This window comes from Apium graveolens, chromosome 8, assembly GCF_009905375.1.
Source record: "Apium graveolens cultivar Ventura chromosome 8, ASM990537v1, whole genome shotgun sequence".
Classification (NCBI taxonomy): Eukaryota; Viridiplantae; Streptophyta; class Magnoliopsida; order Apiales; family Apiaceae; genus Apium; species Apium graveolens.
This window is the reverse complement of record NC_133654.1, coordinates 6121237-6142815: the sequence shown is the minus strand read 5'-3', so window position 1 is coordinate 6142815 and position 21579 is coordinate 6121237. Positions and strand designations below refer to the sequence as shown.

Below are 21579 nucleotides of genomic sequence, written 5' to 3'. Positions count from 1 at the left end.
CTTTACATGTGTAGATCTACTCAAGCTCCTAACTCATAAGTGATGGCAAATATATGATCAGTCTCTCGTGGCCAAAAATTGAGAAGCTGTTTATCACTTGATTGGTTAAATACATGGAGTATATGTTTTAATTTTTGGATCATTTAACAAGTTTTCGATACCCTATTCATATGGTCATCGAATTCATGATTCATCAATCTTCTTTCTGTTAATTAAGTGCAATCCATGTTTCCTGTCAAGCTTTGGCAGACACCGTTGTCATTGGCAGTTATCTAGGGGTTTATGTGAAATGTATATTGAATTATATATAGTAACATAAATCTAAATATCTAGCAATACTAAGTAAAGCTAGCTTGTACATTCACAGTTAACAGAAGTGGTTTGTCATACATTTCTTGTTACAACTCATCTGCATCAGTAATAAGTGTATACCTTCCCTTTCTCGATCTTCAGCATCTACTCTTTCCTGTCATCTTCTTAACTTGTCTCGGAATTGTATTGGAACGAGTGATACGTTTGCATTGTCGCAATTGATTTCATTGTGGTGATTTAAACGAATATGCACAATGTCTCTGGTAAAAGTCTTGCGTATCTGTAGTTCTGTACTACTTGAGTAGTTCCATTACAGTCTCCTAACATTGAATAACAGCAAGCTGATGCTATCAAAATGTCGAAATGTAAGGCTGATTTCACCAATTCAAGGCCTTTTTTTCGAATGATCTCCTTCCTTAAGTAGAGCCTCTGTAACAGAGCGCAAGTTCACACTTATAATTATAGTCTATGTAGGTGCTTCTAAGTGCCACTTTCTTAGATTAATCGTCTCAAACTTCTATACACCTAATTTTTTTTAATTATCTCATCCTTAATTATCAAAGACCCACCTCAATTTTTGATGGATGCAAATATGACTATAAATTAATTAGCAAAAAAAATGTCTATAAAGTATTAACTCTTCTTCTAAATAAATTTATTTACAAAATATATAAATATATTTAATTATCCTATTTAATATTTTCTAATCAAATTGACCAATATTTAACTAGAAAATTACTTACATAGAATTAAAGGAAACTGAAATATGTATTATTTTTTTAAAAATATGTATTTTTAAAAAAAAATTATTTTCAATAATATAAGTTTATTTTTTAAATAATATAGATTATAAAAATTTCAGTCAAAATTGATCATAAAAAAACAGTACGTGGTTATAGATTTGGAAATCATTGAAATTTTTTATTTATGATTATCATCGGTTGTAAATAAATTAAACAATTTATTGATAATCTAATCATTAAATGAATTAATTAAATATTTTAAACAATTTATCAATCGACTTTTAACAAAATTGGATTATTTCTTTGATCACGTGATAATGATATATTTCAATAAATCAATCTTACACCCAAATATGCCATCTGTCTTTCCTTTTTCTAAAAAAAAATCAAATTTCTTCGAACACAAATTAGCAGATACACTGACCAACATCTATCTATCCACAAAACAATCTCGAAAACTGTGCCAAACCGACACCTAGAATCTTACAAACAATCATCTCAAGCCAACACATACAAGTAACTACGTGTTCCTCAAGAACTCAAACATGGACAACTCACAGCTTATAAACAACACTCATGTTAGTTCAACTAGCACTGATGATGGGTCTGAAGTAGAACCAATAAAAATATACGGGCTCAGCAATTATTATTTTTATTCCAAGCCAGCTCCTCCTTTGAAAAACCAAACCTTAGAGGAACGTGTCTGCTGTCTTAAGACCAGGTAATGATTCTTGGATATGTTTTATGTTTGACTCCCAGGTTTTGTATTTTTCGTTTGTGTGTGTGTTTAAATTTTTGATCTTTGTGTAGGTATGATGTTTATGGGATGAGGACTTGTGTGGAAGCTGTGATTCTGGTAATTTTATTGTTTTTCATGATTGATGTTTTGTGTATTTGGGCTTTATTATTTCCTTAGAATTTAGGCCCCCTGAGTCCCTGTTATCTCCTTCGTGCCCATTTCATTCGTATAGAACTCGATGGGACGGAGAAAGTACTTTTTATAATGTTAGTCTTTACCTCAAAGTTTTAGATGGACCGGTTAACAGATATTGAAAAGCTACCTTTTACTTTCGAAATTGGGTTTTTAATAAGGAGGTGATTTAAGATGGTTAAGTGAGATATTCTGTTTAAAACTTCATGTCCACAAATTTCTGCAAATTCTTATGGACACTATTATTGATTGCTCGACTTGGTGTACTTTAGGATTAGGGGGAGTCATAAATGTATTACATGGATGCCATTCTCATGGTCCTTTGAGTTGCATTCCATTCTCCATTCAAGAATATTACTATTAGAGCAAGTACAACAATGTTTTAGAGGATGCCTTGTAGATATTATAAATAATGGCGTCGTAGTGATTTAGGACATTATTTTGATATATCAATTCCAACAATTTGCTTTATAATTGTAAGAATAATTTGGAGCAGGTGATGCAAAATTGAGTTTTCTCATAAGTTTTAGTTAAGGTATCATTTACATAATTATCAACTCTCCCAATATAGGGGTGTCGGCAAGAGTCACCATACTTTTGACATACTAATCTAATGTGGGATAGTTTTGTATCTTTTCTTTATAGTTACAGCCATCTTACTCCATGTTTAATCGTTTATCTTTACAAGTGGGGTCATTTATGTTAACTGAGAGTGGTTGTTCCATAAAATATGTGGAATTGGCTGAAACTATAGAATTTAAGTTTTTTAATTTCGTTGTTAAGAATTTATTTCAGCGTACTCAAGTCTCAGTTGTATTTTGGGTCGGACCTTCAATTCTGTGCCGGTAAACCAATTATTTGCAAGAGTTTAATTTAAGTGATCTTTTACCAAAGTGATAACATAATACCTGATAAACAAGTATGTAAAATTGCAGGGGACGGAATCTTGGCATAAATTTGTTCAGGAGAGAGTAGATAGAGCTTCTTTGTCTTTTCTTAAAAATGTGATCATGATCAGCAACTTACAGGATATTTTTTAACAAAAACAGGTTGAGCTCTCCAATACTCCCCATTTATTGTTGTTTCAAGTAAGGAACTCCACATATAAGCTTCCAGGTGGTCGTTTACGACCAGGTGAATCAGGTTATGACCTATTCCAGACTTTTTATTGCTCTATTTAGGTCCCAAGTCCTTTACAAGTACTCTGTACAACCTCAAAAGTTATTTTACTACTTCATGCCTGGCAGATATCGAAGGCTTGAAGCGTAAGCTTACAAACAAGCTATATGTTCAGTGTGATGGTTTTGTTCCTGACTGGAAGGTACTTAAATCCTAGCTATATACCTTTCTCTTCTTGCATTATTATATCAGCGTATGCATTAATTTCAATGTTTAGGTAGGAGAATGCCTTGGTAAGTGGTGGAGACTTGGCTTCGAGACATTGTTGTTACCATACTTGCCACCTAATGTCAGAAGTCCCAAGGTAATTGTTGCATGAACTCCATCAGCTTCTCTCTATCTAATAGCTTGAATAAATTTATGTTTATAACTTTTTCATATGCAGGAATGCAGAAAAATCTTTCTTGTGAAGTTGCCGGTTATGCAAAATTTCACCGTACCGAAAACCCACAAGTTGCTTGTGGTTCCTTTGTCCAAACTTCACGAAAACCACGAAGTACGAAAGATTCTAATTCCTTGTTCCTTAATGTTGAACTTTTCAATTATAGGGATTGCATCAGATCACTTTGTTTTCTGGATTAATCAAGGCACTTGCTACATGGTATTCGAATGAATATGTTTCACGTAAATAGCAACTGAATCATTAATTGTATCAGAGTTATGTCCACATTTATGTTAATGGCAAACTCTATCAGCCAAAAACATTCAGTTTACTAATCTATAATTTTAATGCTAAATTTTGTGTCTAAAAGCCGTGTTTTCTGCAGATCTATGGACCGGTAATATCAGGAGTTCCCCAGCTGTTATCAAAATTCCCTATTGAAATTGTGAATAGTTAAGTTGCACTTCGTAAAGGCAGTTGAGCTTGAAAATAAAGTTTAGGAAACTGTAAATTGGACGGATCAAACAAAGGAGCGCATATAGTATAGAAAATCCTCCATGAACTGTTGTAAGTTTTAGACAATAGAAGGCTTATTTTGCTTTACTAGATATTCTCCGCTTCTTTTCCTTTTTTTTAAGTTTATAGTATATTTTTGAATAAATATGTTCTTTAAGTATTCGGGGGAGGGTGAAAATGAGGGGGAAGGATCTTCCATGTTCTTTTTAATATCCTAATAAGAATTGCTATGATTAAAATATCAGAGAATGTAAAATCACTTATCGGAAGGGCAAAGAAAAATCCAAAACAACCCTTGGTTGACGAGAGTAGAGTCTGGCTGTCTTGTGTTCTGTTATAAATGCAATCATATGTACCATATGTTAGCTTAGCTCTGCAATAACTCTGTCAATATGCTGTCCAAAGAGACCAAGGCATGTCGTCTTCAATGACTCCGGTATATCTTTTTCGCCTATGTTGTCTGCTCTATTTCATTTCAAATGCTGATTATAATTGTTCATTGTACTTGGTCCTTGCGTTTTTCTCCTTCCACTACAACCATAGTGTCGAAGAACAGTTATATGTATGACTGTTGTAGGTTGTACTTTGGCATAATGATCAAGATTGTACCTATTATCTATTAGGTAACAGATCGAAACGTTCTATAATCCTCGATCTTTTCATCGTAATAATGCGAGTTTGCCTAAGGTAGGAGTTTCCGCAGATCGTTATAAATATCAGGCAAACTGAACTGAAATTCAGAGAAAGGTCGCGTTTAGTCCCATAAGTGGAGAGTCCACTCTTCAAGTTTCAACTACCATCCTGCAGGGTTGATTTTGCAACTCTTGTTGTTTTCATCAACCCCAAATGTATTAATTTGTTGTTTTGGTGTTGAAACATTTTGTTGGTGGTGGTTCTGGTACTCATTTACTTTGTCCGACAACATTCTCATTTTTGAAGTCAACGTGTTGTTGATGATCAAAAGCAACTCTTACATTCAAAGCAGAACGTTTGAATTATTGAGATAGCTTTATATTTCTTAGAGCAGTTCCAACTTCCAATGCATGGTGGGCCTATTTTCATAATTTAAAATTAAATGCTAAAATTTTTAACTGCAAAGGGTTTTGTATACTCCCGAGTTTAAGAAAAATGATAAAGTAGTGGAGAAAAGTTGAAAAAATGAGTAAAGTAGTGAACCGATTAATATTATATGTATAAAGTGGGTATAGTGGAGGAAAGTAGGGGATGTAGTTAATTTAAAAATTATAAAAACTTTATTATTTTTGGAAAATTTTGAAATGTAACAATTGGAAGGGACATCCTAAAAAGGAAAGTGTAAACAAATGGGAGGGAGTATTTGCATTCTTCATTCTAATATTTGCATCTTTCGTTCTAATTTGAATTCTTAATTCTAAATTTGAAATTAATGATGCATTCACGTCATTTCATCAAAAAATAATGATAAATGATATGCATATTGATAAACTTTAAATAAGATGTAGAGAAGAAAGACAAAAATGAGTTAAATTTGAAATTATTTAATTTTAAAATGTAACTTCTATTGCAGTTGAAGATTTATCATTTAAGGATAAAAAAATAATTTTTGGTAAGTAAAAATATTGTAATGACTATAGTTATTTTAAATCTAGTATTAAACGGTATAAAAACCGGCACAATGCATCACTTATAAATTTTAGGAAATGTTATTTCCAGAACTATTTCTTTATTTCCAGAGTAATATTAGTATAAAAAGACAAAACTGTGTGCATTTACAATTAAAGCCTGAAAAATGTAAGGGTAATTTAGTCTTTTCATACTTTATTTGCTCTAAAAACAAAAAGAGTTATGAAAATAACATTTCCCTAAATTTAATGAATTTGTTGTAACTATGTCCTACTTTAGGACTGTATTCAAATTATATGAAAACATTTAGGGGTGTTTGTTAGGGATAATTAACATTGGGGAAGGGAATCACTCATTCTCTTTCTTTTGTTGATATTTGTTCAATAAAAATTGTCATTCCCTTTCACCTTTTCACCTTTTTAATCGTAGATTTACCCCAAATTTTTCAATGCATATTCCCCACCTAAATAGATATTTGTTTTCCCTTATCAACTTTTTTTTATTTAATTATATTCGGGCAATCCAAAAAGTAGATTCATATGTAAATTATTTTTCAAAAATAAAAAATAATTTTTTTTTAGTTTTTATAAATTTAAAACAATTTTGATATTTAATTTATATGTTAATTTTTTTAAAAAAATAAAGATGTTATAAATTAATTATATTAATTTATTTTAATGTAAATAAATTATATTCTTATAAATATAAAATATATTGACTCTTTTTATATTACATAATATTAAAAAAATCAAATATCACTATAATCAAGTAGTTTTTCATTCTGTTTCCGGATCTGAACCAAACAAGTAAAATAATTCAGAATCATTCCAATCCATTCTCCTCCTTTACGTTTTTGTATTTCATTCGCACTAACCAAACGCCCACTTAAAGTTTTATTTTCCCATTTCATTCTCTATAAATGAACTAGGGCTTTCTCGAAAAATATCCAAGTTTAAAAAGTTTTTTTGTAGGTTTACTATTATTTTTTAATATATATATATATATATATTTTTAATTTTTATTTGAAAAATATGTTTTTCAATTATTTATTTATTTGCAGAAATACGTTTGTTCTGCAACTTGATGCAATTACATGCAAACTCGACATGTTTCTGCAAATAGATTCAAACTCAATTACTCAAACATAACCAAAAAACTCAATACAACTACATGAGAATCTCGATAAATGGATATTTGATAAACGAATAACCTCTCAAATGAATAAATTTTCCCGTTCTCAATATAATAGACCCAAGGTATTTTTAACCTTGATAAATGGATAATCACGTTAAATGAATAAAATTTCTTGATACCGAGCGTAATCATTTATCGAGTTTTAATTGTAGTTGCATATGATTATTTTAATTATACCATATATTTGCAAATATTTTCGGAATATAGTAAATCACAAAATTTAAAAAAAATAGTGTGCGCGGTTATTTCTCAATAAACAAAGCATACATAATATTTTTTATTCCGCTAAGTATAAGTTTTAATTACAAATATTTTGAATGAAATAAACTACCTCAATGCAGGATGTTTTGCAAAAATTTCACATTAATCATGACTTTTAATTATTATTTTAGTATATACACTTTAAATATAAAATATTTAATAATTTTAATAATTTGTAAAAAAATAAGAAACTAATTATTTTAAAACTTTTCGTTAACAATTTAAACTGTGTGCAAGAATTCCAAATCTCGTATGCATTTTGAAATAGAGAAAGTATACATACAGATGACAATAATATAAATGATATATAATCGCATGGCTGTCGAGAAGACAAATATTAAAGGGGACTAATAAAAAAAATATCTGGTCAAAGTTATAAACGAGGAATGTTGACCAAGAAAAACAGAAAAATCTTATTGCTCTCACCGGATCAATATAAAAGTTTTTGAAAAGTAAACAAGGGTTTCTTTTGCACTTATTTCCCATCGAACATCTAATATTTTTATTAATTGACTTTTCTTTAGTAGCACGTAAATTATTTTTAATATTTCAACTTTTTCTTGATAAATTTCTTTAATTAATTCCTTCATTTTAATATAACTGGCTGTTTAAATAAAATGCGCAGATTAATAGGTTAAATTGACTTTTCTTTAATTGCACATAAATCAATTTTAATATTTCAACTGTTTCCTGAATAATTTCAGTGATTACTTCTTCCGTTTCAAAATAATATCAATTTTTCAAAAAATTGTGCATATTAACAAAGTCAAAAACCAATAATAAAATTATATTAGTATTTATTTCATTAACTATATTAAATATATTATTATTAAAGATATAAAGTTAGTTTTGAAAATAAAAACTAGTAATATAATATTTATATTTTATGTATACATTAACTAGGAAATACAAATTAAATTAAATAAATTTAAATAGTAAAATTGAAATTAGAAGTGAACAATTATAATTAAACAATTTTTTATTCAAATTAGACACTTAATCTTAAAGCTTAAAAATCAAAATATGCACTATTTTGGGGGTGAATGATCAAAATGATAATTGAGAATACGTTCAGCCAAAAGAAGTCATAAAATACGTAAATGACAGATGAATATTTTTGCCCGCACGGTGGGTGTATAACTATTTTATTGGTAAGAGAATTTATGATTACGACTCTGAGTCACGGTTTACCTTTGTTCACGTTGCGTAAACTCGTAGCGTTTATCTAGTGCACACATTCCCAAAACTTAGCTCCGGGTTGCGGGTTATCTATGATAAAAAAAAAAGATAAATAATTTTTTCGTCCCAATTTATATGTCCTGTTTGACCTTTTGCGGTCAAACTGAGTCAATTTGACTTAAAATTTCATATATTACATAATTGAAAATATTTATAAAAATGATATCACTAGAAAGTATATTTAATATACTTTAACATGTAATTTTCAGTTTTTAAAAATGATGAAATAATGAGTTTTTATTTACAGTCAAAGTTGAGTTAATTTAACTATAAAGAGTCAAATAAGAAGATAATTTGAGATGGAGGCAGTATATTAATTTTCAAAAATTTTAAAAAAATCACTTCTGAATTTTGTAGAATACATATCACTACGATGCATATTCCTTGATGATCAAAAGTGGTACACGCACCATGTGTATATTATATAAAAATTTAAAAAATTTAATAACATACATGTATTTTGTGAATATTTAGGACAAAACATACTGTCAATATATGTTTTTGATAATTGAAAAAATAGTAGTATATTTTAAATATATATTTTTCTATATGAAACGGAAGATCTACTGATTTCCGTATGAAGAATTGATTGCAACAAAGAGAAATATTTAATGATATATTATGCTCCTAGTAAATGAATAAACAAACAAAAAAAAAGACATGATGAAACTGATCGGGTAGAAGAAGACTTTGCAAAGACTTTTCTGGAAATGAAATGTGAATTGCTCCACATTTTTAGCAGCATCAGCAATATATAAATACATACATACACACAGCACGGCAGAGCCGAGAAATCAAATCAAAGCATGAAGAAAGGTAGCTTAGGCCCTAGCCTCAAGCTCTCTCTCCCTCCTCCTGATGAAGACTCTCTCACTAAATTCCTGTATTTTCCTCTCTCTCTCTCCTCTCTCCTCTCTCTCCCTCTCTCCCTCTCCCTCTCTATCTCTCCCCTCTTCTCTCTTCTCTCTCTCTCCCCCTCTCTCCTCTTCTCTCATCTCTCTCTCTCCCTTTCTCGCTTTCTCTCTATCTCTCTCTAGTTGTATGTATTAATTTGGTGAAAATGAAACAGGACTCAATCAGGAACGTTTATGGATGGAGATCTACTAGTCAACAGAGACGGCGTGCGAATTGTGTCCCAAAGTGATGTTCAGGCTGTACGATTCTCTCTTATTTCTTCGATTTAGTTCTCGAATCTATTGATCATTTTGTTTCCAGCTTCTGATATGTGTGTGTGTGCCTGTGCGCGTCTTATTTTAACAGTTTAGTTTGAGTGATGTTTATTTAGAATTCTGTTATAAGCACTTTTGTTTTGTGATAAACAAGTTTATTCCTCGATTTTATTGAATCGGTATTTTATATTCAGAATCAATTGATATTTGTTCTTTAGCTTGTGCATTTCTTCTGATTGTTTCGCTTGTCTGTCAACTCTATTTGTCGATCCGTTTGCATGTGTTGAAAAGTTTTAGACTTAGTGTAGAATTGTTCGGATAAATTCATGTAGTAAGAATTTCAGTACTTTCGTATTGCTTAACAGAACAAATTTGTTCCTCAATTAAATTTAATCATTTGGAATTGAAATTTACTGATCTCATATGATACAAATTAATGTGGTTTGCATTAAATTTAGATTCCCTGAAGAGGTTCTTTGTATAAAATCTAAAATCGCATCTTCCTGGACAAAGTTGTTGACGTGTTGTATTCATTTAAATATAATGTTATACTAAATTTGGAACAAAAAATTATGGAAGTATTATGTTGTTTAGTTATGTTAATACTAGTTTATAGTTAAATTAGAAGTTGCTATTTTTACTTGAATTTCATGTCTTTTCTTGCTTAACTCATAAATATCAGATAATGGAATCTATAAAGGATTTATCAGATTAATATATGCAAGTGCTTCTGTTTTAATTTCTTCAAGATTTTCCAAGGTAGTTATAATCTCAATATATTTTGTGTTTGTTCAGGCACCTCCCATTCAGGCAACTGACAATCAGTTAAGTTTAGCTGATTTTGATGCAATTAAAGTAGTAGGCAAGGGAAGTGGGGGAATAGTGCGACTGGTGCAACATAAATGGACTGGACAGTTTTTCGCCTTGAAGGTAAAGCTATACAATGTATAAGATCGGTGAATAAAATTTAGACTACTAAATGTCACTCCCTCCGTCCCATTGGATTGTTAATATTGTTCAAATTAATAAAATTTAGACTACTAAATGTTACACCCTCCGTCCCATTGGATTGTTAACATTGTTCAAATTGTGAGGGAAAATTTGAACAATGTTAACAATCCAATGGGACGGAGGGAGTACAATATCTGACTATTGTGTGTGTACATGAGAGAAATTAGTGATTTAAAATTAGAAAAAGGGGCAGCAGTTTATTGAAGAAGAAAAAAGTAAGGCAAAAGCTGTTCTTACTTTTATGTATGACTACCACCCATGATGTAATCACATGATGTCATGCTCATGTTCTTGATTTTTTTAGCAAATTACATAATTGTCTTTTTTCTTTGACAATTGCATCTATCATATTTCCATATTACTCACTGCTCGTTTTTAGGTACCTGCCTTTTTTGTTAAATTTTGCTTTGACAACTTTAAAGAAATATTATGAGATAGTATGTGCTTCTTCGTATTTATGAAGATCAAGGTCTTTTTTTTCGATAATTAAGATCAAGGTCTTCACTCATACAAGATTTGGTTTCTAGTTCCTGCAAAATAGTAGGTACTTTAAAAGTGGTTCTGAACTCAAGGATAACCAACAAACAAGCAACGTTTTTTGTTATTTACTCCCTCCATCCCATATTAAACATCCTTATTTTTCCAAGATTTTACACGCATTGCTACGGACATAAAAAACATACTAGTAGATATGATTTTTTCATGTTTTTTGTTTTGTATAAACATATGGAGTTCAAACTTTTATGCAAAACAAAAAATTTCTTCAATTATGTTTCATATATGCGTGAAAAAACTTGTGGGATGTTTTGGGAAAGAGGTAGTTCTAGGTATGATGATTCTGCCGTGTTAAAACAGCCAACCATGTTACGAATATTTGGACTGTTGATCCTTTAAATCATATGCGCTTAATTTTTAAACTGTAGAAATATGGCAGGGGTCTTTTAAAAAGCTTTGTCTATTGCGACAGAGCGAGACTAGTTTTTTTTATAGATAAACATCAATTACAAGGTCACTTAGTGTAATACTCACTTATTAACCAAAAGATACTGATATTTCGGAAGCTATTCATATTCCCAAACTGCAGTTCCACATAGCAGCAGTATTTACTACTAACTATTGCTTGTATTATGTTATAATAAATCACCCAAAATGGCTGCCTCGTTGCAATGTATCCTGTACCAGAATGTCAAGGTGGAATACTACTGGTAATTAAGAAACTGTTTTGTAGCGAGTCTGGATATATTAGACCAAAACTGAACTATACTCCGCAAAATAATAATTATGAATGTTCCTTTTTTATTGACAATTGGTCGTTCGTTTCAAGTCAAAGGTTGACCCATGCCAAAGTCTTGAAGTAAGATAGTGGAGCCTTTACTGGTGATAGACTCAAAGAGGTTTTTAGCTGGCTATAATGGTGATGGAGATGATAGATAAAAAAAGAAGTTGGGGGAATTTTTTAGTGAGAGAAAGGTCAGGACAAATGTTTGATACATTAAATGGTGAAAACGTAGGGTCACTCAGGTGTATAGCGTATACAGATTACAGTATATGCTTTAAGCAAATCTGTAGAATATAACACGACTGATATAGTGGTCTGGTTAATTTTCTACCAAATGAAGAAAACTAGTAGCCAATAATATCTTAACTATACTTGTGTTGAGACTTTCGTAATTTGTAACTCCAGCCTCAGTTCAGGTGTCACGATTTCTGGTAAGAAAATCTTCCTCTTAAAGTACTTAACACTTGCCTTCTCAATCTTTTCTTTTCATTAGATATCCTATAGTTTGGTCTCTGTAAAGAATTTTACTTCGAGTATTAGAAAAGTATTAAAAGATAAAGCAGACGGAACATAGCCTCATTCCTTGTCACAAATATTTATAACTCGTGTTATCCTTAATCCGTAGAAGGTGAACTCTCTCTTTTTATGGTACTCCATAGGATCGGCCACACCTCAGCTCTCTCTTGAGTTGCATTTCTCATTTTTGTGAATAATGAACTCTTATATCTTTCCATTGTCATTATCATATCGATAGTGGAAATAAGATTTTGTAGAAGCAATATATCATGGAGAGAAGGGATTCAAATACCACAGGTTATCAACCAATGTACTGATGCCACAGAATGTTATAGTTTTGGTAAATATCTTAACATATGATGAACCATTGGCTTTACTGTATGTCCTCTGCTACACATAAATAGGAGTGCTCAACTTGTTATTTATACTCAGCTAAACAAAACTAAACAGGTCAGACTGTCAAGGGTTCGCATTTTTTAGATGAAATGTTCTCAACTATTGCTTGGGCTGACTTCAAAATAAAACAATTTGCGGTCCCAAGTATGAACTAGTTTTACATGATTAATATATAAATATATGGTCTTAAATTTAGTTGTGAGACTGTATCTTAGTTGTTGTTCTCTTTATTAATTGTGTCTTTGTTTTCTATATACAGTATTTGAGTCTTGCTTATTATATTATGTCTGGGTTCCAGGTCATTCAAATGAATATTCAGGAGTCTGCTCGTAAGCAGATTGCACAGGAGCTAAAAATTAATCAGTCATCACAATGCCTCAATGTTGTTGTATGTTATCAGTCTTTCTATGATAATGGTGCCATATCTATAATTTTGGAGTACATGGATGGAGGATCTCTAGCTGATTTTCTGAAAATTGTCAAAAACATTCCAGAGCCATATCTTGCTGCCATCTTTAAACAGGTCTTGTTCAAATCTTATAATTTGTTAAGGGATCTATATAATCGTGCCTATAAGCAGCTACTTGTTTGAACTTGGGTGATAGTGAGATTAACTAATTGATTCAGGCCTTATTCTTCCTTATAAAACCAAATTCAGGTGTTGAAGGGTTTGTGGTATCTTCATCATGAAAAACATATAATTCACAGGGACTTGAAACCTTCAAATTTGCTAATAAATCATAGAGGGGAAGTGAAGATCACGGACTTTGGAGTGAGTGCGATTCTGGCAACCACTTCTGGACAGGCGAACACTTTTGTCGGCACATATAATTATATGTCTGTAAGTAGACGTAGATTATTTATTGGCATATTCTAGTTATTGCTGGTCATGAAATTTAATTTACATGTAATTTCTGCTCTACCAGCTTATTTGATTATTTTCATGGTATATTTTAGCCTGAGAGAATCAGTGGAGGTCAACATGGGTACAGCAGCGACATTTGGAGCTTGGGATTAGTTGTGCTGGAGTGTGCTACAGGTTATTTTCCTTATTCCCCACCGGAGCAAGATGAAGGATGGAGTAACGTTTTTGAACTAATGGATACAATCGTTAATCAAGCACCACCTTTTGCACCTCCTGATGAATTTTCTCCTGAGTTCTGCTCTTTTGTTTCTGCATGGTAAGGATCACAATCATCAAACAGGACATGTGTCAGATATCTGTTCACTTGGTTTGTATATATGTGCTAATAACGTGCATGATACTAATGTGAGAACAATAGCAGAGTAAAAATCATGCATTTTCTCTGTGCAAGTGGATGTTTTTTCCGGTTGGGTTAAGCTGACACATGAAATTTATTATTCAATCTTGAGCTCCTTTCAATTTTTTTCTTTCTCTTAGCTATGAGATTAGAACTTCCCATGAGGAAGAAGAGCAAAAACAAAAATTAGAACAATATTAGACATTACAATTACACCGCTACATGGCAGTAACAAAATCACAATATGCAATGTGGATAGAGTCGTAAAGATATGATTTCTCTGCTACATGTTCTAATATGTATTGAAAAATAATGTCTTGTATATGATTTCTTTGTTTAGTGCTCCACTTTCGTTTTCCTATTTTTAATAGGTTTTAAGCATATAATGTAGAAAGTTGCTTCGGATACTCATTGATTCGAAAGTTGAATGTTGTGTATTTGTTAAAGTTATCTATGTCTGTTATGTGTAAGTGTATTCCAGTTATGTTAAATAGTTCATGATTATATAGCTTTTAGCTCTGCAGCCTTGTGATAATAGTAGTAATTGATTCTTTAAAATTCTCCTATTCAAAATACTAGAGACCCTATTTGTGAAACTACACATAGTAAGTGTCGACTTTGTATTATATTTTTTTTGGTGATGGGTATAACTTTTTTAGTAAATATGAGTGGCCCTTTTTAGTTTGAAGCCCAAATCGTTTTAAAACAAATATTGTTGCCTAATTGTTTTTACGAAACAGAATTAACAACCTTCATTTTATACTTCTTTCAGTGTACAAAAGGATCCCAGAAAAAGGCCGTCTGCTAATGAACTCCTGGTACTCATATCAATATTTTCATATTTCCTTCATATAAGTATGGATCTTGCCAACTACTTTATATCCTTTATCTAAATATTAGCCATTTCTGATGATATGCAGAGACATCCTTTCATCAATATGTATGAACATCTTAACATTGATCTTGCTGGCTACTTCACTGAAGCTGGATCCCCCCTTGCAACATTGTAGAGGAAGAGTTTGGTACGTCTACAGTCTTGGTTTGCTCCTCTATTGTATGATGCTGAAAGATATGGTTTTCCCTTGAGCTTTAAAGACAATATATCTGTAGCCTAAACATTTTCATATATAGTAGTGTAGTACCTCGTTGAGTGTTGGAAAATTATTAAACGATTGTTGAGCTATTTTATCATATTAATTCAGTTACTCTGACCTACTGTATCCGGTTCAGTCAATTAAGCCTTTTGATAAGTCATTTGAGAAGGATTGGTTTGAATATCTCCACTTAATATTTAGGAGTTATAATCAATATGTAGTATTGATATATATTTTACATAGAGGAGCTGCTTTTTTCACCATCTAGAATTTTAGATAGGCGGATCATCATTTTAACACCAACCTGCATTAAAGCCTTTTGTTTTCAAGGCACTTTTCCGGTAAATATTGTGTTATGAAATTGAACTACATTTCGAACATTGCGGGAGGCAAGCTTACAGCAATATAGAATAATGACTTGCAAACTCGACTTGTTTTAGGAGCCATGATTGCAAATTGCATTTGAACTTCAGTTCTCCCGTTGCTTGGGAGATACTACGATTTAAAAGTGGTTGCATGAAATCAGGGTCACAAAGTACAGTGTACAGACTTTCAGAACTTACAGACGTATCTAAATCGTGCAAGTGATTTTAATGGTAGTCGAATCAGTATCTCTTCAAAGAGTATATCATCTAGAAGAACAGGAGCCATATGTGAAAAAACAAACACACGGATTATTTTTTATTTTGTGTTGCGTTAGGTTAAGACTAGGGGTGTACACGGATCGGGTTGGGCGGGTTGGGAGAATTTAGCAACCCAACCCAATTAGTTCGGGTTTTCAAAATTTCAACCCAACCCAAACCGTTTAAATTTATAACCCAAACCAATTTGTATACTTCGGTTTGGTTCGGTTTGGATCGCTTTGATCGGTTTATTAAATATACAAAATTAATATAAAAAATTATAATAAAATATAAGGTTTCAAAGTTTAAAACACTTGAAAATAGTTCAAAACAATATTACAATCCTCCATATTGAATAGTCTTAAGCATCTAATTTTTGACATCAAAAGTATAAATAATATTGCTTACGCTTTAAATATTGGAATGAATCATTAATGCAAAAAATATAACACTAATCAAACATCCATTGTTGTTACGAAATGAACTATGAACACGGAGGTTATAAGTTAAATTTAGAGTTAGAGATATATGGATCTATGTAAATGGCCTAAACATAATTTTGGATTAACTTATTAGCATGTACATATATATTTTAATCGGGTTGGGTTGGATTGGTTTAAAATTATCGAAAACCATATCCAACCCAATTAAATCGGGTTGACATTTTTTCAACCCAACTATATATCGGGTTGAAAAAAATCGGTTTGGTTCGGCCGAAATAGGGTCGGTTCGGTTTGGATTGGTCGGGTTGGCCAAACCGTGTACACTCCTAGTTAAGACTGAGACTGATAAATCACATTCCACAAATGATAGAAGTATATATATCCGGCAGAATAGAGTTGTTCATGAATAGCACCGAAGCGAACTTTAATTTATTTTTTTAACAAACCGAGTATAACCGAGCTTTTTTGTTGAACAAAAAACCGTGGTCGAGCTCGATCTCGTTAACATAATTTTGATCCATATATAACATATGAAGATAATTTATACGAAAAATATAATAAATTAAGACATAACATGCTTTTAGTAAATATTGTAATATATATGTCTTAAAGTAATTTTCTTATTCAAATCTACTATATTTTATATAAGAATTAATAAACAATATCAAATTATCATGTTCGCACTGACACGAAATATAAACAAATGAAATTAATAATGCGTGTTTATTCAGTAAAGAATATTTTGTTAGAAAATATATGTAATATAATTTTAAGAAAATAGAATGTTAAACTTTAGTCATTTTATCAAAATTAAATAAGTCAACCAATTATGTGATGAATGAAGTAGTGTTAATTGTACCCACAATTTATAAATTTATTAGATTTTTGAATTAGACCAATACATTTGAGCTTATTTTTAACCCCAGTATCAGAATCTACTTATTTTTAAAAACACAAAATTGACTTTTATTAAAAATGTATCAGAGCTAGATCGAGTTGAAGTATTTTTTTCAATTAACAAGTTTAGAAAGTTTATTTATTGGATCGACAAGGACGTTATACCAATGAAAAAAGGTGTTCGAATCATCATACATCCACCATGATTAATGTGTCACGGACCTTTACATTACTGCATTAGACATTAGTATACTCAAAATTGCTAACTTGATTTATTATTTAATCCGATTTTTTAAAAATACTTAGTATTTGGTCCAGATTATCGCACGATCGGGTAAAGCTAGATGTGTTGTACCCAACCAACCTTTTTCTTTTTCATATTCCACTTTGTTAAAACAAAATATGCATGAGTATCAAAATTTAAACTATGTGTATATGTTTATTAATAATAGTAAATTCTTAAAAAACGAATTTTAAATTCTTTTAATATTTCATACAAAATCAGTCTTTAAATATATATGATTACTTAAAATTCGAAGTACTAATATTTATTATGAATATTTTATCCGAATTTAGAAAAATTTGGCACGAAAAGCAAATATATATGCTTACAAAATCTGTATTTGAAAAAAAAATTGAATTCATTCATTACTAGATTAATATAACGCTACACTAGTTTATATACTAGAAAATAATATCTGAAATGAACTGATAAAAAAACTACCAAATACAACGATATATTCTAAAATACATATCATGTGCAGAAATAAAATATATGCCTATATTTGCTAACTAAGCACTTCAATCCATAATCAAAAGTTTATATCAAAAGTCTACAGGGAACCTGTGTTCCCTTCTTACATGCATTCGATAATTTATCAAAGATCGTGCCAATAGCCCTCTATACAAAATTAATTATTTTAAAACCATAACAGCATTAACCACTTGCACAAATTTTGACCTAAATCAAGTACACTCAAATTCTAAAATCAACAAAATCAGATGAATAAAATAACAATAACAGTTTGTTATCTAAAAATTTACTAAACTTCACTACTTTTACTCGCATATTTTTCACTGTAAACATTTTTTGAGTATCTTCAGTGTATTCTAACTTATATTTACACTACAATTGTAAAAGTACATACTAAGTAATAATCTAAAACTCAGAAAGAAGAAAGATGCATAAATGTAAGATTAATTATTAAAAAGAAAAACATTATGTGAGGCACTGTGTAGCCATTTAAAATAATCATTTCTAAAAGAAAAACATGTTTGACCTAAAAAGGAAAATTTGCGGCGAATTAATACTCACATGAATAATCAAAAGAACCTTCAACTAAAAGAAATTACTACTCTTGTGCATATTAAAAAACACTGGACATATTAATCACAAATCCAAATGATTAATGATAGGGCATAACAGACCCGGGCAGGAGTCAACCTGGACTAAAGGGGTCAGGCTCAACCGACCTGCTAAGACCCCTCTCTCCCAGGCCAATCAAATATAGGAGTCCAGGCCCGGGTCTATCCTAATTCCCGGATCCGGATCCGCCTGCATACCTGGATCCGGATCGGGGCCAAAACCACAGTGAGGGAGGTCTCAGCAGACGCATCACATCCCACAACCCGCCAAGGAGGGGTACGTGGGCACGTGACTATGACAGCTATCAACAACCAACACACCAGACAAGCACGGCGCGTGTCAGAGGCCGTTAGGACACTCTGGAGATGGTCCTCCCCTGGACACGTGTAAGCAATCTGCCCAAGCCAGGCGTCCTCCGCTCCCAGGATCCAACGGCACAGATTTAGAGGTAACTACCCCTAAACCCTACGTTGGGGCTATATATACCCCCAAGACTGAAGGGTTTAGGGGTTGGAAAATATTTTACTCTTGCACTCACACACTCTCATACACTCAAAAACACACAGCAGCCATCACACATACACACATACACAGCAGCCTCTAAATTACATAAACGTATATCCCTTCATCTTCTCCAAAGTCTGTTCTCATTCTCACACCGGAGGCGCCGTGGGAGCCAAACCCCCCATCCGGTGTTGTTTTGCAGGCGCCCAACCTGCAGCTACACCCCATCCACGCACAGAAGGTCCAGGAACGCCGTCGGACGGAGCCGCCCGCTCACCGGAGTTATCATTTGGCGCTAGAAGGAGGGGGCTCCATCCTTGGGTCTCGGTGCCCCTGGATTCATCTTCATCAGCAAACTCTTGAGAGAGTCCACTTCCAAACCTGTAAGAACATAAACAACCAAACCCTTTCTTGAATATGAGTTTTCATTTTAGCCACGTTTGTATGAGCTTCTTGCTTTAGGCCGTATTTGTGTGAGCCCGCTCTTGTTTGTTAAGTTTTAGTTGTTTAGGGTTTGATAATCTTGGTAATCTCGAAGCCTGGGGTTTAATAATCTTGTTGATTTAAAACCCAGAACTGTTTTAGCTTGCGTATTTTCTTTTGTGTTCAAGAGCCTGCTGTTCTTGTTTGGTATTATTGTTAGCAAAACCCAGAAAGTTTGCTTGCTGTTATTCTGGAAAATTTTTGTAATATTCAAAAAAGCAACCCCAGATCCACATTTGTAGCCTCAAATCTTGGTCAGTTGTTTGTACATTTGTGGTGATGGCAAGAGCAGGAAAAAGTACAGCTGGTAGGCCCTCCGCCAGTACCCATATTCAGGATCAAGACCCCTCTCAAGTTCAAGAACCTGGGGGAGACAGGGAGACCTTCCAGGAGCAACCACTGACACAGCATACCCCAATCAGGGATGCTAGAAATGTCATAAGATAAATCAGTACAAGTACATCAATGTTCCAGTTGCAGAGGAGCATATGGCTAACTTAACAAGCCATGAACTTGCTGAAGCAATCAGGCTCTACAGAGATGAGCAAGCCCGGGCTCAGATGGAATTTGAGCAAGATGATGAGCAAGAAGAGTCCGGGGACTCTCAGCAATCCAGGAGGTCTGTCTTCGACCGAATTGGGGCTAAGGCAAAAAAGAATTAAAAAGAGCCTAATAAGAAGGAGACAGAAGCAGCCAGAAAGAAAAAGTTAGAAGAAATCAGAGAAAAGATAAGAAAAAAAGAGGAGGAAAAGTTACAGCAAAAAATTCAGAAAAGAATGCAGATGGAGGAGGAGAGGCTCCTCGCTAAGACAAGAGGTAAAAGAACTCGGAGGGACCCTACCCCCGAACTTATTTCTGATGACGAAGAGGAGGGTCAGAAAGATCTCAAGGACATGATTTACGAGCTCCAGAAAAAGATGGAGAAAGAATCCGGGGTGGAAGTTAGGGAGACCCTAACGCCCTTCAGTCACTCCCTAGAAGCCATCCCTCGACAGAAAAATCTCAAACATTACAACTTTGACTCTTTCGACGGACTTGGGGATCCGGAAGAGCACCTCAACTACTTTGAACAGATAGCTCAAATATACTATTACAATGACTTGACCAAATCCAGGTTCTTCGCCTCGACCCTCAAAGGGGGGGCTCAAAGATGGTTCAGCAGAATCCCGTCAAGAAGCATCCACTCCTGGAAAGAATTTAGAGGAGCCTTCCTTAGAAGATTCAGAGCCAATAAAACACATGAAATGCACATGTGCCACCTGGAGACAATCCGCCAATATGATAACGAAGCACTCTCAGCCTATATGCGGAGGTTCCAGGAAGCCATCAACAAAGTCTCGAATCTCGATGAAAGGGAGGCTCTAAGCATATTTCGAAGAAACCTGGATCCAGAACACAACGAGAGGTACATTGTGGAGTTGATAAACAAAGAACCCCAAAGCCTGGCCGCGGCGTATTCCATGGCAGCCCGGTTCATAAAAGAAACAGATGTTCTCCAGGCGATGAGAATGACTCGGAATGGAGGAAACAGGAACAAATCTTCTGATGACCGACCGAAAGGGGGTTACCATCAGGAGAAAAAGTTCAAACAAAGCAACCAAACCCAGCAAACAAATGTTGTACAAAACACCCCAATATTCCAAAGATTGGGTCCCAAAACAGAGTCCAAAAGTGATCCCGGTCCACCTAGGCAGGCAAGGGAGCCTAGGCAAGAGCCAGAGTGGACACAACTAAACAGGACCCGGGAAGAGATACTGAAGGAGATCAAGGGAAAGCCATTCTACTATCCTCCAAAGCCAATGCAGACTCCCCCAGAGAGCAGGCCTTACAAAAGGCAGTGCGACTATCATGAAACCCATGGACACAAGACTGAGAATTGTCTCTCTCTAAAATACTTCATTGAAGATCAAGTCAAGAAAGGCAACCTGAATCAATACATCTCAAGGTCGAAAAATCAGAGAGAGGAAAGGCAAAGAAAAGGTAAGAATGTGGTAAATGTGGTCCTGGGAGGCTCACACTCTCCCCCTAGGAGCCCGGGCTCAGGGGATGAGGTATTCTCAATCCAATCCTACCCGGAGATAATGATCTCATTCAGCAGCAAGGATTATGAAGGAGTCAACCCGAATCACAATGAAGCCTTGGTTGTAACACTTGATATCTTTGACAACGAAGTAAGA

At 33.2% G+C, this 21579-nt stretch overlaps 2 protein-coding genes across 2 annotated transcripts; both read left to right on the top strand.

Annotated features, from left to right (window-relative positions):
* The first annotated feature begins 1456 nt into the window (after window positions 1-1456).
* Window positions 1457-4150, top strand: LOC141679074 (pre-mRNA cleavage factor Im 25 kDa subunit 1-like). Its single transcript, XM_074485556.1, has 7 exons — window positions 1457-1776; window positions 1866-1911; window positions 3036-3129; window positions 3234-3307; window positions 3383-3469; window positions 3551-3661; window positions 3933-4150. The coding sequence occupies exons 1-7, from the start codon at window positions 1601-1603 to the stop codon at window positions 4002-4004; spliced, it is 660 nt and encodes a 219-aa protein (XP_074341657.1). The 5' UTR covers window positions 1457-1600; the 3' UTR covers window positions 4005-4150.
* A 4868-nt stretch (window positions 4151-9018) lies between these two features.
* Window positions 9019-15203, top strand: LOC141677410 (mitogen-activated protein kinase kinase SIPKK). Its single transcript, XM_074483336.1, has 8 exons — window positions 9019-9242; window positions 9429-9513; window positions 10324-10458; window positions 13029-13253; window positions 13389-13571; window positions 13688-13911; window positions 14765-14810; window positions 14913-15203. Exons 1-8 carry the CDS (start codon window positions 9166-9168, stop codon window positions 15000-15002), a joined length of 1065 nt encoding a protein of 354 aa, XP_074339437.1. The 5' UTR covers window positions 9019-9165; the 3' UTR covers window positions 15003-15203.
* The last annotated feature ends 6376 nt before the right edge of the window (window positions 15204-21579 follow it).